This window comes from Elaeis guineensis, chromosome 1 (genome assembly GCF_000442705.2).
Source record: "Elaeis guineensis isolate ETL-2024a chromosome 1, EG11, whole genome shotgun sequence".
In the NCBI taxonomy this organism is placed as follows: Eukaryota; Viridiplantae; Streptophyta; class Magnoliopsida; order Arecales; family Arecaceae; genus Elaeis; species Elaeis guineensis.
The window spans coordinates 166,427,004-166,445,961 of NC_025993.2; the positions used below are offsets into that span (position 1 = coordinate 166,427,004).

Consider the following 18,958-nt stretch of genomic DNA (forward strand, 5'->3'; position numbering starts at 1 on the left):
AAAGCTAATCAGTTCCCTTCTACATTATGAAATGTAATAACATGATTAGTTTATCCAAGAAAATTAAATAGACTTCACTGGGAAACATGGACAAGAAAATAAACAACTCTTGCTGTTGGTTCAAAATCAACGAATTAATTGGAATGCAGGAATTGAAAGTCTATATTCTCTTCTTTCCCCCTACTGCAACCATGTGGTTGAACCTATTGATAAACCAACAAACAAAACTACACAGAAAACAAAATGCTGAAAACTATATCTGAAAGAGAACCAAATAACCCCCAAAAAAAACTGGCAAACTAGTTTAGATTTGATCTTCATTAATTTTTGTTATTCATTAAATGACCAATGGAGGACTAGGTTAAGGTCCAACAGGTACAACTAGGTTAACCATTGCCATTTGCCATGAATCAACTCCTCTCCCTCCATGCATATTCCAACTGAGTTGGAGTCAATGGATGCCTCGATATGGCCCCAACACAAATGAGTAATAATGCCAAAGATGCATTCATGGTGCAATTACTTAAATTACCGTGAACATCTATGTCAAGAGCATGTAACAAACATACCCTACTATATCAGTTCAGCTGCAGGATGGGTACTTGCGAATCCAAAAGCAAGAGTGGCTTATCATCAAGAAAGAAAACATGTAGGGGCAGTCATTGGGTAAGCAACTTGGAGTCGCAAGCTACAATCTTCACTCTCCCAACAGTTTCAGAAGATTCCTCATTCTTGAATGTTGCATCCTGTAAGATGAAGGTCCAGACATTGTCACAGAACCTGTAGGTGTGCAGGTGTCCCTGTAGAAAAATATTAGACATACAATGAGGTGGCTCGCACATCATATCACAAGAAGCATCAAAACCAGGGAATATGAAAAGATGGTAATGTGAAAAATCATATGACGAGAAGAGTAATAGAAACCATCAAGAATAGCTTTCCGAACCAAGGGGTATGAGAAGTGGCAAAATTCCCAATAACTCCAGATTCAAGATTGCCCAATCTAGCATTTTCAATAGAATACAGCAATTGTACAGCCCCAACATGCATGAACTGAGTCAGGCCTATGTCACATATTTGGGAATTATTAAACTTCACAGATCTTAGGATCTTGCACTACAACAAAGATGGGTTTTGTGTCAATCAGGCAGCCTCTATAGACCAGGAATATGCAAGAAGTATATGCAGACTTTCACTGCGACCAATAACCCAGATTCAAGAAAATTTAACGGTGACAGTCCACAACAAAAAAGAAAATGAACCCTGTAAATCAAACAATGCCTCTGATATGTTAAAAAATTCAAACTAAAATATAGAATTTGGCATCTACCATCCAGTACAAGCAATATACATCAACTTCAGTGAAGAGTTGTTCATAGTTCAAATGATTGCACTTAATACCAATTATTATGAGATCTTTTATTTTTAGCACTCCAACTAAAAGCAACTTCTTTAGCATGCCCAGAGTTGAAACCATGAACAATTCTTTGATAAAACCAGCGTACCTTATTAACAATATAGATGGAGTACAAGTATACAAGCCAAGCTTCAAGTGATTGACTCCAATGGTAATAAAATTGTACCGCCATTTCCCACAATCTGTTAAATATGCATCTAATCAAAGATCTAAGTGAAGTCCTGGAACTTACCTATCATTTGCATGGACATGTGGAGAATTAAACTGTTAGAATTATGATTTATTTAGGAAGTTTTTATACGGAAAGGATATATTTAGTATGTCTTTAAGTATAGTTTGTACTTGCTTTCCAAATATGTATTTCTTTCTTTATATACTTATTTTTCATCTATTTAAAGAGATGGGATCTTATTAATGAATTCAATTCCTTGGAGCTTTTCCTTTCTAACATGGTATTGGAGCATGCCGCCGCCGCCCCTTCCTCCACAAAACCCTAGGCATAGCAGCCCTCCACCTTCTTTCCTCCAATCAGCCTCCAACCCTAGCCGCAGCAGCCCCTTGGTCCTCCTTCCTTCCTCTTCTTCACAGCCCCTCCTCTTCGCGGGCAACCTGCAAAGCCTAGCCGCTGCCTCCTCCACTCATCCGAGCCATCCCAATTGCTCTCTGTAAAGGTAAACGATCTACTACAGCTCATCCCATTTTCCATTTTGTTTCATATGATCGTCTTACCCCTTCCTTTCACCAGTTTGCCTTGTCCTTATCCTCTATTTCGATACCCAGATCTTACCAGAAAGCTTTGGATAATCCAGCTTGGAAAGCTGCTATGGATGAGGAGATGGCTGCTCTTCTCTCCCAAAGTACATGGGATCTAGTCAATCCTCCTACTGGCACTGACATTGTTGGTTGCAGATGGGTGTTCACGATCAAATATAAGTTAGATGGGACTTTAGATAGATACGAAGCTAGACTTGTTGCCAAAGGATTCACTCAAACTTGTGGCGTTGACTATTTTGAGATCTTCTCACCGGTTGCTCGGCTAAACTCTATCAGTGTGATCATCTTAGTGGCTATCAACAAAGAGTGGCCTATGTTCCAGCTTGACATCAAAAATGCCTTCTTATATGGTGATTTGATAGAGGTCTATATGGAGCAACCTCCTAGATATGTTGCTCAGAGGGAGAACATGGTGTGCAAACTTAAGAAGCCAATTTATGGCCTCAAGCAAAGTCCTCGTGCCTGGTTTGATAAGCTTAATCAAGTTGTTATGGCATTTGGTTTCCATAGGTGTAACACTGATGACTCTATTTTTGTTCGTCGAAATTCTACAGGAACTGTTATTTTAGCTGTTTATGTTGATAACATCCTATTGACTGGGAGGGATCTAAGTGGTATAGAAGAAATTAAGGAGTAATTGAAATGGCATTTTATTACCAAAGATATGGGCAAGCCTGGATACTTTTTTGGTATAGAAATTGCACACAGCAAACAAGATGTGTTCTTTTCTTAGAGAAAGTATGCCTTAGATTTGTTACAAGAGATCCCATTCATATTGATCCAGAGTTCTGGGCTGAAGATACAGAATTATTTGAAGATATTACACGATCCAGAAGATTGATAGGCAAACTTATTTATCTCACTATTACTAGACTAGATATAGCCTTTGTAGTGGGGGTTATAAACCAGTTTATGCAAAAGCCTAAGACAGTTCACTGGAAAGTTGCCTTGAGAATATTAGCTTTTGTTAAGAGTCCACCAGAAAAAGGTCTGCTGTATAGAAAATATAGACATCTTAAAATTGAAGCCTATTCGGACTCTGGATATGCAGGAGATAAAGAGGACAAAATCTACGTCAAGATACTGCACGTATGTAGAAGTAATCTTATAACCTGGAGAAGTAAAAAGCAGAATATTGTTGCCAGATCTAGCGTCGAGGCTAAGTATAGAGTTATAGCGCATACTACTTGCAAGATGATGTGAATAAAATCTCTGATGTTTGAGCTTGGTTTTGATCATCCTAGTCCTATGCCTATGCATTGTGATAATCGAGCAGTCATTTATACGGCCAGTAATCCTGTATTCCACGAGAGGACCAGGCACATCGAAGTAGATTGCCATTTCATAAGAGATGCTGTGACGAGCAAAACCATCGTAACACCATTCACTCCATCATCCAAGCAGTTAGCTGACATTTTGACCAAGTCTATGTCTTTTGGTATTTTCAAATCCATGTGTAACAAGCTGGGTATATTTGATATATATACTCCAGCTTGAGGGAGAGTGTTAGAAATATGATTTATTTAGAAAGTTTTTATACGGAAAAAATATATTTAGTATGTCTTTAAACATAGTATGTACTTACTTTTCAAGTATGTACTTTTTTTCTTATGTACTTATTTTCCATCTATTTAAAAAGATGGGATCTTATCAATGAATTCAATTCCTTGGAGCTTTTCCTTTCTAACATAAACAAAACAATCGGCCTATGACAATTGTCATAACATATGCTCATCTTAGTTCATAAAATAGACATTGACAACATCTGAAGATGGACTAGAGATCTAAGTGAAGTCCTGGTACTTGCTTATCATTTGAATGGATGTTGGAGAATTAAACAAAACAATCGGCATGCCCATTCAAATTTAGGTATATTTATTCATACATGAGAAAAATCTCTAGTGAGTGAACATGTCCAACATATAATCTAGGTAATAACCGCACATTGTACATGTGCCATCTTTCTATAAATGGCACGGCTACTGATAAAATTGATAATGTCCCATCTTTCAATGAAGCTAAGAGTGTGTAGTAGTAGTGTATATAAACAATCTGCAAGATGGAGCTCATACAATAATGGGAGAAGGGTGGTAAATCTACCCAAGAACTAGATTTGAGAGACAGAACCTTAACCTCTTCCTACCTATAAGGACTCTTTATACAAGCTTTCACAAACTTAGCTTTTTCAAAAGCACTGCTATAGAAGTGGCTGTCCCTAGCAGCTTTGGCACATGCTTTCAAGGGTTTATATACTTCCAAGTGTTCTCCTTATGTATGTATCCTACTCTACATCAGGTAAGGAAATTTAATTGTACTGACAAAGACAATGTAGAAAGATCTCATGAACTTAATGGGAAGCAAAACCACAGCACATGAAGACTTCAAGAATTCACCGATGAAGAAATTACCCTAGCATTATGACATGGAATGAACTTCGACTCCCATTCTAATCTAGGCAATTTTATATAACCAATTTATCTTTCATCCTTGTACCTCACTCTGCCAGGAAATATTCATGGTGATCCTGAATGAATTAACATGAAGCAGAACTTCCCACCTAATGACCATGTGGTGTCAAAGACAGTACAACTCAACAATCTGTCAGACTTGGGAGCCTTAAGTGTCATCATCACTTTCAGTGGTGTTATAATTTCCCAATATCAATGTTCAGTATCCTCTCTCTATCTCTATCTCTCAATTAGTCTAATCTATGATCCATTTCTGCGAATTTAGCTCCAAGTCATCATTCTTAGGGATTGCCAGCATCTCCAAGATTTCAGCCAATCTCACCAACTCATTAAGCTAATAGTTTTAAGAATTGCATGCTCCAAGTGGACACTAGCCCTACATAAGTTCAACATCTAGCATTCTATCTCATTATTTCTAGCCTAGGCCAAGAATTCTACACCCTCTGCTAGCAATCATACTAGAACAACTACAAGATCTTGTGATGCAAGCAAGCAAATTGATCGCTTCTCATCCTTAAAGATTGCATAAATAACAGTGGAATGTAACTCCTCTACAGTATATCTATACAATAATTATACCCTGTTTGCTATCACGGTCACTCAATAGTCAACAGCAGATACCACAGCATAGGATGGCTCCCTATCACGCCTCTAGCCTGGTGCACCAGCTAAAAGATTTGGTGGAGGTTTCATGATCAAACCTTAAAGAGAAATAATGATGGAAAAAAAAAATAAGAAAAAAGAGGAGAAATTGGGACGAGGAAATGCAACAAGGATTTTTGACTTGGATCTTTTTCTCACTAGAGACTTGGCTGGGCAAACACTGCACAAGAGTTTACAGATGAGACTAGATGTGTCCATAAGGTCAAATGTGACTTACACATTGATCTACCCATGTGCTTCACTCATGTGAGACATGACACACGACAATGCATGTGATGTGGAGAACCACCATATCATGGGCCAGCTTTCACCTTAGGTAAAGTAGTCTACATAAAAGAAGAAAAACAATGTTATAAAAGACCATCACTTTGGCTGCCTAACACACACTTAGGTGAAGCCGCCTAGGCATTTGCCTTAATTGTTTCATGCTGTGCTTGACTATGGAGAATGAGATAGATTTATGAATCATGCTAAGTGCTTTGACATATTATTTCTTTTTCGTTATGCTATATTTCGTTCTTTGGATCATACATATTTTTCTAGACTTCTCCTCATATATTGTTATGTTTTGAATTTATTTTCAGGGGCTTCTTTCACTTCTAGCCTCCCATCTAAGAACTGCTGAGTGCCAAGAATCAAGGCAGCCCCCAGCTGCTCATTTACTGTCTATAATTTTTTAAATAATTGAAGAAAAGAAAACACTAACAAGAGAATATATTGTCAGTGGCTGGTTAGTGAATGGCCAAATGGGGAAGCGGCACAATCTGGAAAGATGGATGATAGTAGTAGATAGATGAAGTTACCAACAAAATTATACTTTTTATGTACATTGCATCTTTCCAAAAGTATTTCATCCTCATCCATTATTTGAATTGAATCTTGCAAACATTTGATCCTAAAGAATATATTGGCTCCAATTTTGTGGTAGTCCGATCATCTCTGTTCTTCATGCTACAATTCTCTCAATGCCATTGCAGACATGAAAAAGGCCAAGACATAAAGTTATTAACAGGAAATACAATGAGTTTATTATTGGCTTACCAAAAATTGTGGTTAAGTGATTGGAGCCCCAATTGGTTCATACACTACTGTAGATTCTTTAATAAATAGAGATTTGAGAACATTGCTATGAATGCCTGCAATAGGTTTTCTAGAGAGAGCACTAGTGGGAAGATGGATGGGAAAAGAGAAGTACCATGGGTTCTTTAATTCTGAGGCTTTCCTCTTCCTATCATACTTTTTGAATCAACTAAAGCATATTTTGTCAAAAAAACTGATAAGAGAGATGTGCTTTAGTACTTATAACTAAAAAAAAATGTTTGACCAACATCTTGAAGGCCCCTCATGTCAACTAGATCCATGATCCATGACATAAGCAATGTAGTACCAATGATGTGTTTCATATCATGGAGAAATTGTATTATTGCCAGATGAATGAATCATTCAAAAAGAATACAAAGTTAATGCTATGCTAATAAAAGTTGACAACAGCATGCCAATCTACTAAATGGAAGCTACAACAAACCTCGGAAGAGATTTCCCTTTTGTGTGGCTTTACTTTGACGTCTCCATCCTTGGAGTTTTGATTTGGTTACTTAATGACTAATGCAACTATTTTATCTTTCATTATTCTAAAGCTTCTATATGGTGTCCTCTCCACAATTTAAAAAGTAAAAGAGAAAAAGGGGCTACCCTTTTAGTTTTCAGCATAGTATTCCGTACCGGCCCGAACCGGCCAATGCACCCCATACCGTACTATACCGGCGGAAAATCGGTCCGGTTCAAGCTGGATTTTCGAAAAATGACATGAACCGAACCGGTCGGTTCCATACGATACCGATCCGAACCACCCGAAACCTAGTGGTTTGATCCGGTTCGGTATGGTACTGTACCGGTTCAGTCTGGTTCGACTCGATTTTCATTTTTTTTTTTTTTTTTTTGCCATTGGATGGGATTTTTTTTGATTTTTTATTGTCGGTATGGTACGGTACCGTACCAGCCAGCAACCGGCATGAGTTCCAGTGCTGAGTCCGCGAACCTTGATTTTCAGCATTTATTCCTTCACTAAAAAATGAGCAAAGTACTTAAGCATAATGCATGCAAGTTTAATCTTCAACGGAATCTGTTCATGCACAAATGAAGCTTAAAAATTATGTTCCAATCAATCTTTGGAAGGAAGTGACTGCAATAAGAACTAAGAATTTTCTAATAAGCATAAAAAAATACTGGAAACCATCTAACAGAATAAAATAAGTTAAAAATGATGTTTATGAGGAAAACTGTTGTTGTCCATTAGATTAGAAATCAACAGATTACAATATTATCATGGTTCACGTTGTTGTAGGTTCTCTCAGAGTCATTAGGCCATTCTGTTTCGTTAAAACAAAACTTAAAGATTATTTGTTCAATCTGTATCAGATCAAGCATCGACTATGGAACAAAGGGGCTGGAACCCAAATGCAGTGCAACATATACAACATATAAGACAAATACTACAGATCCTTACCTTGATAGAAACCTTGCTCTTCACTTGGGTCTCCAAGGCCTCTGTCATTGACTAGAAGAATTTGAGAAAAGAAACCACATAATCAGGAATCAATTTTTTCAGGGAAAATAATAAACTTGAAATGTACAAATCTAACCTTATCAAACTGCACCAGTACTTGGATGGCAAGCTCTGGGCTTAATGTCCCATTAGAAACCATCTCATCTAGGGTCTCCGTCAAGCACATGCCAATCGAGGACCTCCGGTATAACTCAAATGTTGCCATTACCTATGTTATCTTCCAATACTCAAAAAGTTAGGAAAAAAGAAAAGAAATCCCAAAAATTTCACCAAAAAAGGTAAACATAATTAAGAAAAAAGTCATCAATTTTTTTAAAAAAAAAGTGTACGATGATATTTTTGTTTAAATAATATTCTGCTTCATGATTACTATGTCAACATAATTTGATGGGTTAGTTTGATTATATCCAAAATTCAAAGGTTCCAAATAATTTTTTCAGCAGATGGAAAGCAATATCAACTGGTTGGCCGCAATGGGACAACACCTGCTTAAGCTATGTTATCCAAAAAAGCCAAGACAGTGAAAGAAAATTAATTGGTATAGTTACAAAAATTCAGCTTCCAGCTGTACTTTAAGTTTGGTTTTGCTGTGTGAAGACTATTTTGGAGGTACTAATCACACCATTGAAACTTATCAACCATGATTCATTCTTTATTATTTGAAATCCTCCCATGCAGAGGCAGCCTGAGAGGATTTACATGAACCAAAGAAATGAAAATGTGATGCAAGGTTCAGAATCTTAGCTTTGGCTTCGGTTTCAGCTGAGCCACAAATGAGTTTTTTTTTTTTTTTTTTTTTTCAATTTTGATATCTACAGTTTGGGTACATTCCATTTCAAGTTTTGAAGCTTAAGCCAAACGTTTAAAAAGAAACATAAGAAATTTTTTTTAAAAAATTCAACAATATATGTCACATGCTATATTTGAGTATGCGCTATTATTGGAACCTTTAGGTGCATGATGTGAAGATTTAGAAATCTGAAAGCTTAAAAAAGTAAATATCATTTAAAAAATCTGATAGGATTAAAAAAATTATACTGGTCTATTCAAACTTGCTCTTGGGAGGTTAGCTTCCCATTGTTCTCCAGGCTAGACAGACAATAAAATATTTAAACACTTTTTTTTTGAATGAACGGGAGGAAAAACTAACCTAACTTATTAAAAGAGAGAGACTACAGGAGATATTATGAAACATTTTAAAACCATTTGTCATTTGCTACCACACCAGATTCCCAGTTATCCTGTCATACCTCATAAAATTCAAGCAAAGGTGTACATGAACTTGCTTCGATTGCGCAAGTTGGAAATGCATATATAACTAAAGAGCTAAATTGGATCAACTTCACCCGAAATTCATTTCAACCAAACATTCATATGCTTTCTAATCAACCAAAAACTTGAAAATGACGCAATTTTGAATCATTTTCGATCAAAGCCAAATTATTTCAGCTGAAAAGTTAGCAGTTCAGCCCAAGCTTCCAACTTGGTGATGATGGACTTTTTCACATACCATAAACAACTAATTGTTTCATAAGAACTCTGTGCGCAACAGGCTTGATTACCACTTCACTGAACATCATTTAGATCATTACAATCCTCTTCTTATTGAACACTTCGTCGACTCTCGAATTCAATAACTTCTTCAGAAAGTTACATATATTATGATGCTTTCCTCATCAAACTCAGTGTATGATCCTACTGTATATATTTTTTATCATCCTCCAGTATACGATTCGATGTAACGTGGACATTGTCTGTTTGCAGGTTGATTCAAGGTTTTTAGCAACCAACTGGGCAGTGTTTGAGTGAGAAATTATAAAAGCCTTGTGATAAAGTAATGATATTTTTAGCATGCCATTCAACTAGGCTTGTGAGCTTCTTGATCATATTTCCACCACATTACCTGAGATTTACTTTAGCCAGCAGGTTGATAAGGCCTACTGGAGATGGGAGCTTCTTCCTTGCAACTAACAACATAAAATGCAATGTCTTTGCAATATTAATGTGCAAATCATGGCCTTGAGTAAAAATCGTGTTAGAAACTTAGTCCAGGGATAGAAATAGGCACCATGGTACAGCTCTATTTAGCAAGTCTTACTTGAAGATCAATACAATTTATGACTATGCCTATGGTTAAAGTGGATTGCAGCTGCGAAATTCTCATACATACCCCAATTTTGCATGCTTATAGGGACAATACCACAAGCTTCATGTAATTCTTAGAGTCACTTTCATTTCAACCTATGTAATGTTCTGCAATTCATTACCTATTTTATGCAATATCCTAATGATCCATGCAAAGCACTCTATCACAAGAGCACAAACATATGTGCACCCTCACCTTTATAATGCTCCATCAAATATATGCAATAAGCCAAACATTAAGATCAGTTTGATGAAATTTTATGATACATCCAAGATCCACCTATTTGTCTCTTTTTATAGCCAATATCTACTAATCACTCACATAACAGCTCCAAAGCATTCAAAGCTGTAGCCATGGAATTCTGTTGGCCAAATTGGCAAATGACCTTAGCACAGCACCACCTAAATATCATGTAGATCACTATAATCACCCTGACATCACAAAAGACCTTTCCTTTCTTAATCACAGACTCTTATCAATTTAATCTTCATATAAGGACCATAACTTGCACCCAACCTTTCAATTTCATGTGAATAATCCATGCATTGTTTAGAATAGAAGAAAAATAAAATAAAAACTGTATGGCCTATGGAACAAATAGAGAAATGCCAATCAAAAGTTCCACAAAGAAATTAGTCAAAAAACCCTCCAATTTGTCATAAGCCTCCTACCTAGGAAGAATATTCACTGAACATGAGATCCCAACCTCATCCAAATTTCAATGCCCAGACTATGATATATCATGCCAACTCTACTACTTAGTGGACAAGCATCTTATGATGCTAGTCATCCATGCATGTGTAGGACGAAACTCTAGCAAGAAACCATTTTCCACTACATTGACAAGGAATAATAGCAAGGTAATGCAGTAATAGTCACCCATAAGAAACAGTATAAGACAGAAAACAAGATCACATAAGGAATCGAAATAATACCATGTCAGTTGAGAAACTAGCTACTGCTTTTGGATTTCAGCTCCAAATATGTTCAAAAGTTTGCTAAAAGAAAACTTAAAACTTATTTTGATAATTATAGTAACACTAGATGATGTAAGAACCACCTGCTTATCTTCTCTGATATGGAAAAGACAGAAAATTTCTCCAATCAAACAGAAAGCTCCTTTCTTGATGGAATTTAAATAATTTCGTATCAGAATAACTATAAATTGCCCTTAAAGTAATGATCTCTAAAAGTGGACTAGAAAGTCCTCCTCTAGATGATGCATATCGAATCCAAATCCTTAAGGAGCTGTGAGATGATCAGTTTATCTGTTTTATAGAACACACAAGGTAGCCAATCAATGCAAAAAGAATCAGAAGAGCAACAAAATCCAACTTCCCAACCTAATTCAATTCACACTCAGAATAACTCCTTTATCGAAGAAAAAAGCCATCCCAAAAGTAATAGGACTGTTGAGGGACTTTGCATAACAATCTAAAAATCTGCACATCGACCTTCTTAGAGCACTCCTAATACTCGGAGCATCAACTTGCATGAAAGGTAAACGACTTGAGCCAATTAATCCATTACTCATTGACAAGTTCATAACAAGGATAACTGGATACAAATGTAGTTTGCATCAAATTGCCAGTCAGTCAGGTAACACCTGCATATGATTTGAACACTCAAAATCCCCAAAATTCCTAGATAAATGGACGGTAACTTATTTCAAGCACTAATAACTAGATCTTTAGGCAATCAGGCAAATAAAGTTTCAAAGCCACATCTGGACTCAAATCAAGTAAAAACAGCCGTCAAATTTAGATACTTCCAAATAAAAGTGTCAATGCATCTTTATTAAACACTCACATTATAAAGAAATCAACTCCAATGAGAAAGCAAATAGGTAGACTGCATATAATCACAAACCATGCCACTATTTTAATGTTGTCAAAAGGAAGACATAAGGAAAAATTGATGACAATTACTCCTACTTACCAGTAACTAATTAAGTGTCACTACCGGATCTAAGCCTCAAACAATTAAGTCGTATGTAACTAGTGACGGATCCAAAAATTTTGCTTCGTGGGGTCAATATAATAAAAGAAGTGGAGTTATAAGAGGAGAAAGAAGAAAGAAAAAAATAATAAAATATTATTTTTAAAAATAATAAATATATAAAAATGATAATATGTAATATCTTAAATATCCTTTATAATAAAATATTATAAAAGAACACCGTAGCAAAATTCTAGATATTATTAAATATTAAAATTATAATGGCTAACAAAAATTATTCTAATCATATATATATATATATGATATGAGTGAAAAAGAAAGAGACAGAAAAAACTAAAAAAATGTTATAAAAAAAAGAAGCTAAAAGAGATATACGTAATTCAAGTTGAGAAGAGAGACAAGAAGAACATATGATTTTCTATTGCATATGAATTGATTAGGATATAAAAAATAAATTAATGTGATGTTTAAATATAAAGGGTAGACAAATGTGGACCATGGGATTAGAGTGTGGCATTAAAAGATAAATAGAGAAATAATGAATAAAAAAAATAAAAGAAGAGAGAGAGGTCAAAGGGGCATGAGAAAGGAAGAGAGAGGTGGGATTTGTGAATCATTAAAGAAAGAGAATGTAAGTCATAATTACTCTTTTTATCTTTTGATGCAGTTATTTTAGGGTATAAAAAATAAATTGATGTGGAGTTTAAATAGAAGAGGTGGATGGATAGAGTTGGGGTGGGATATTAAAAGATAAATAAAGAAGTAATTAGAAAAAAGAGAAAGAAGAAGAGAGAAAGGGAGAAAGGTCAAAGTGGTGAGAGAGAGAAAGAAAGAGACAGGATATGTGAGTCATTAAAGAGAGAGTAGATCAAGGTATGCTGAACCGGTACGCCGACCGTATCGATCGGCCGACGGTATGATTCGGTACGATTTCATACCGTACCGAACCGACGAAGGCAAGCAAATTCGAACCAGAAGAAAAAAATAGAGAAAGAGAGAAATAGAGAGAGAGAAAGAGGAAGAAAGAAAAAGAGGGAGGAAAACGAGCCGGCGGGGTCGTCAGACAGCCTCCGGCTGGCCGTCGTGGTCGCCGGAGGGCGCAGTCCACACGCGCAGTGCCACAGGCGTGAAACAGGGGCGTTGCCCCTGTTTCACAATTTTTTTTAAAAAACCTAGTCGTAAGTGAAGCCGGCAAATAGTTTACCGGCTTTACGATTTTTGTATTTTTTTTTTAATTCCTTAAGTCGGCAACTAGGTTGTCGATTTCATAAGTTTAAAACCAAAAAAAAAATAAAAAATCAAAACAGATGGTCGTCTGTTTCGAAAAAGGAGGCGAAGCCGCGGAGGAGCTCCGCCCGCTCGACCGCCCTCAGGCCATCGGCATCGGCTCGCCGGCCACCGCGACCCTCGCGACGGAGGTGCCGTCTATCCGATAGGTCCCTCGCCCCCCTCCAAGCGCTCTCTCTCTCTTTCTCGCTCTTTTGAAAGTCTTATCAGACGATACGGGGCTCGAAAGCCCTCCGACGGCCGTAGCCGGCCACCGTCGGCCTCCAACGGCTCCCACCTCCCTCCCTCTCCTTCTCTCTCTCTTTCTCACTTTCCCTCTTGTTTCCTTCCGTACCGCCCGTATATCGAATTTACCGACCGAATCATGCCGGTTCTTCGCCGGTCCAGTACGATATAGGATGTACCGACCGATTCAACACGGTATGGAAAATCTTGGAGTAGATCATAATTACTCTTTTGATATAGTCTTTTTTGCCATTTACTTCTTCAAAATTTACATAAGATATGGAGTCAATTCATAAAATTAGTAGGATTAATTTTGGCTTTTCCTACTAATATATATATGCCTAATGTTATGGGGTCAATTTTGGCTTTTTCCACTGGTCAATATGGCTTTTCTTACTATTATATATGTGTGTGTGTGCGCGCACACGCACGCGTGTGTGCGAGCAGGCGGGCAATTTTTTTTGTGGGGTCAATTTTTTTTAAGTGTGGGATCAATCTTTTTTTGTGTGGGGTCTTTTTTTTTTTGTGTGTGTGTATGTGTGTGTGTGAATTTTGTGTGTGAATTTTTTTGGTGGGGTCAATTGACCCCACATTTTCCCACTTGTATCCGCCCCTGTATGTACTTTCTCCGAAGCATCAACGTTCTCTTGGATGATCTTAGTTCTTTGTTTACATCCTATGTAAGATTTAGCTACCACGGAGAGTCTTAGGAACATAGATAGCCCATTCAACTGAAAATCCAATCAAACACATGAATAAACGAGATCAGGCCAAAGAATAGTGATACATGCATACATCATGAAATTGAACTTATCAATAGATAATGAAATCAAGTGGAGCAAACAATCATGTGCATGTGCCAGCTGATGCAACTTCTGATCTACTGAAAGGAATAATGACAAAGAGTCTAAAGAACTAGTTAAATATATTTTTAGCTTTGTCTTGTTGATTTAGCCAGCATACGGCATGTCACGTGTGGAAACAATATGAAGCCCTTTGTAGTCTGTGTGGCTGACAGAGGCCCACATATGAATATTCGCATTATGTTTAAATCTTGAGAAATCCAAGGATTAAAAAGAATCATCAGGCACTCTATACAAGATATGAGAGGAGAAATCTTGTTGGTCCAGCAAGCTCTTCCTAAAGAACTGCAAGACAATAACTAGAGGACATTACACATTCTCTAAACACAATGCATGGTGAACAAGTTTGGTCCATGGTGACCATTGGAAGAAAAATTCCAAATCCTTGCATCCATTAGCACATTAAATGGCTAAACTCAGAAGCTAACACATCACCTATGCACCCATGTTCGTGAAGGCTTGTATGGCCAGATGTCATGTTGTCAAAAGTGTTGACTAGGCAACTAGGCAGTCCACCAAGGCACTTACAGAGACCAAACAGCCTAGGCAGTGACTAACTAGGCACTCTTACATTAAAAGATACCTAAATTTCATTCTTTTGTTTTGTACTTTCTGGCTCTATTTAATTTTCATTATTGCGACTAAAATAAAATTATTTTAGTTAGACTGGAAGTGAAATTAACATAATTTAAGATTTGTTTTCAGTTTGTTCGATCTTAACCCCATTTCTCCCAACCTGACACCTCCCTCATCTATCGATGCGAGGGCAACTAAGTAGTCCTCTACAAGCCATCATCTACCAACTTGCCAATGCACCACGGACTAGAGACTCTCAGTTCAGCAGCCGTTCAGGAGGTTATCAGAAATCATTGTTAGTCTAAAGACCCCAAAAATTTTTTCATACTTAATCTTTTCTTTTCCTTTTCCACCCCTCTTCTCAAGTTACTCTTCCTCTTTCCCTTCTCGTGTGAAAAATTTCTTCTCTTCTTCTCCCTTTTTTCTAATCCTTTTCATCCATATTTTTGTCAATTTTCTAATTTTCTTTATTTTCTTCCTACTAGCATTTTTTCTTTAAATGCAAATATGAAATTTCAATAATGAGTCATGAGCTTTAGATTTTTATTGTAAGACTTGTCAAAGTTTTGTTTTTTCAGAATTAACCTTTAATAGTGTCTTTGTTATCACTTTTTACTTCTACATTTGACTTGGTCGGTCAATATGTGATGAATCATGTCTTTGTTTTGATTAACTTAAATCCTATAATGCTACAATGGTGAATCTGATTTTCATATTTATGATTTGAAAAAAGATTGAGGTCGATATGTTATTATCAGCTTCTTATATATTTTTTTTGCCCTTCTCAAAGATGGACTGTGTAGGCAATCCATTTAGGTGCCCATGCGGTGCCTCGGCAATTACGGTCTCTACTAATTAGCAACTGCCTAACCACCTTGACAACCTTCGTTGGATGATGCAACTAGAGTGACTATCACATCACAAAGAACTCTGAAGTTATATATCAGAGATCAGCTCTAAGATGGTATAATGGGGCATTGCTTCCATGGTTGTTAAAATTGTTCTCCCTGGATGGCTATAATTGCTTGACTTTGTTTGACAATGAGCTGGTGCATCCAAATTTCTACCAACACTTAAATGGTTATACCATCCACATCAAGGGGCAAGCCTATGTCGCAGCTGCTAAACCCAAGGGTATTGATGAGTTCAATCCACCAGGGATCAGTTATTGTCATTGAATACTTCCAGTCTCACAATCATTTCAAAGTTTGGGGAAGAACTAATCCATTGCCTTAATGAAACAGAGGTAGAGTTCAACACAAAAATAAAAGAATATTGAATATTTTACCCAGAGGCCGAAAAAGGTCCAAAAATCAAATAGCTTATATGGGTTTAAAAACATACCAAAAGTAACAGAAATTGTCCTGCTCTTTTGTACTACAGCTGAATGATATGAAAGATCTTATTTAAGTTCTTCTTTAAATTCTTCCCATAAATAAGACAATGGCCAGCGAGGATGTCTTATTCTTTTAGTTTAAAATAATGTTGAAGTTTGCGGAGTTTAGAAGTACAAAAGGGACTCAATTTAAAAAGCTGAGCTGGTTATCTAGATGAAGGGACGAATTTTATGTTCATATGTGTATGGAATTTTTCAATTCAGGCTTATTTGATTTCTTCTTCCCCATTCCTTTCTCTTTCTATTTCCCCTTGACTGATTAAAAAATTATTTAGTCTAGAAACAGAAATTTGAGATCAAAACCCTGAAAAACATGACTGCATTAGACTGGGGTCACGTAGCCATATCCCTTCAAACCTAACCCGAGAAACCCTAAAACTAAAACCAAAATCCATCTTCCATTATTTTATTTTATTTTTTTTACTTGATAGAACTTACAAGAAAATCTATAACAGTTTCCTAAAATTCTCAAAACCATCACTTTTCGTTATAACCCCAGCCTTATCACTTTTCCAATTCCTATTAATGAAGCTCTTAGAGACCCTACTGAGCCTTCCAAACGGTTCTTTTTCACTAATCTTGAGCACATATACGCGATTTTTGGACAGAAAGCATGCAAATACCATTAATCCTAGGCATCCTTTAGCTCTAACCCTCCATTACCTTCATTTTTTATCTTTAGCCTCTATTCAAAAACTGTCTGATGTCTACCCCTAAACGATGACGTCAGTCTGATCTTAAGCCGACAAGATGACATCAACCTGGTCGGCAAGATCACAATACACAACAATAAACCTCCAGTACAGAAATCTTTCAAGAGCAGAGCAAAGAATAAGCTCAATAAGCCATATGACAAAAGCGCATCGCCTGTCACTATCTACAACTTCCAATCCTCTTCCAAACAACAGAAATTGTGATCCCAAGAAAAACGAAAAAAAGAAAAAGAAGACGATAAAAAAAGCTTGATGCCAAGTCCCGAGTTTATGGCTAGGTTACACGATCAACCCAAAACACACAATTCTATGACTACGCATTCGCGAATGCGAAATCTAATTTGGCGTTTCAAATCCTACCCAGCATCAAAAACAAAGAACTACAAATCAAATCATCATCAACAACATAGGAACCAAAAAGCCCACGAATTACATAAAAACTTGCCGATTTTGGGGCATGGACATCGAAGAGATCAATCAAAAAGCGAAAGAAAGCAAAAAAAAGATCATGCGATCGAGTTTATTGATTTCAGACAAACTACGATAAAGCATAGGAAAACCGGATCACCTCCGATCGAAAGATCTCGAGCTCGAGGAAGATCACCGGAACCCTAGGTCCCTGGGATCGAGATCTGAAGTAGGCGAGACGGGGAGCGGAATCTGAAGAGCTAAGGTGGGCTGCAGAGAAGACGCCCTCCCTTTTCCTCTCTCGCTACGCTTTTCAAATTGGGGATTTTATAGGTTATGGCATCCAGACCTAAAACCGTCGCAAGATTTTATTCGGTTGTTAGCAAATATATGCTCTTACAAGTTACAATGCCTATTTGCGAAAACAATAATATTTAAAATATTTTTAAAATAAATTATAGATAAAAAAATAAATTAAATTAATATATATAATTAAATTTAGAAAAGAAAAAAAGATAATAAAATAAAGGATCAAAATTAAGAAATAATGTGCATGAATTAAATGTTGGGAATAAGTTGCATAGAAACAACGAAAAGGAAATGGAGGACTATAAAAAAAAGGTAGGCAAGTGATTTGATAGGCAAAAATATTATAATTTGATAAAAAGCATGATCATTTGAAATACTAACTTAATTAATAAAAATATAATTAAAATATATCAAATAAACATAAAACTTGTAACATAATAAAAATAAAATTAATGATGAAAATAAAAAATGATTAACAATAATATCAAATGATGGAATAAAGAAGATAAAAAAAATTATATACAATAATAATAAGGAAAAAATTTTAAAAAATAATAAAATAATAAAAAATAATATTTAGAGCATGAAAGAGAATTTTTAATATAAAAAAATATAATAAAAATATAATAGAATATATTAGGATTTACAAAAGATGAATGGAGATGGGAATATAAGAGAGGAATAGATATTAGGATTTAAAATACTCGATGATTTCATCCTATTGTGAGATCACTACCAACCACTATGGTAGCTCTCTGGTGTCATATGACTATGATATAATATTGATAGAAGTTTCACTATTAGCACTCTTCTACGAGCTTTTTAATGTTTGATTTTTTTTTTAATAAGATGAAAAATTCAAACAAAATAAATATAAATAAAACTTTAAAAATCAAAAAAAAATATTTTGAAATGATATTAGTAAAAAAGATACATCAATTTAGTTGTACCCTCAAAATAATTAACTATAAAATATGCGACTCAACCAACCGCAGAGTTTATCTTCTGATGGACATGTCTGATGCCAACATTTGGCCTTTCATGATTATACAAGATTTATAAGCATATAATCTAGTAAAGCTTACTAACACCATGCGTGCATTTGACAATGATTAGACTCAATCAACCGCAGAGTTTTCTTATAAGATGCCTCGCACTATCATATATCACGTATGTTAGCCTAACAGA

General features: G+C 36.0%; 1 protein-coding gene across 2 annotated transcripts; it reads right to left on the reverse strand.

The window, feature by feature from the left end:
- Positions 1 to 484: 484 nt before the first annotated feature.
- LOC105060291 (transcription initiation factor IIA subunit 2) lies at positions 485 to 17,821 on the reverse strand. 2 transcript variants are annotated; one of them, XM_010943940.3, is made up of 4 exons: positions 17,622 to 17,821; positions 7,965 to 8,105; positions 7,829 to 7,879; positions 485 to 800 (listed from the first exon to the last, which is right to left on the reverse strand). In XM_010943940.3, the coding sequence occupies exons 2-4, from the start codon at positions 8,091 to 8,093 to the stop codon at positions 660 to 662; spliced, it is 321 nt and encodes a 106-aa protein (XP_010942242.1). In that variant the 5' UTR covers positions 8,094 to 8,105; positions 17,622 to 17,821; the 3' UTR covers positions 485 to 659. The 2 variants fall into 2 exon arrangements, with proteins under 2 accessions (XP_010942242.1, XP_010942241.1); XM_010943939.3 differs by having other exon boundaries at positions 7,965 to 8,096; positions 17,622 to 17,808.
- Between the last annotated feature and the right edge of the window lie 1,137 nt (positions 17,822 to 18,958).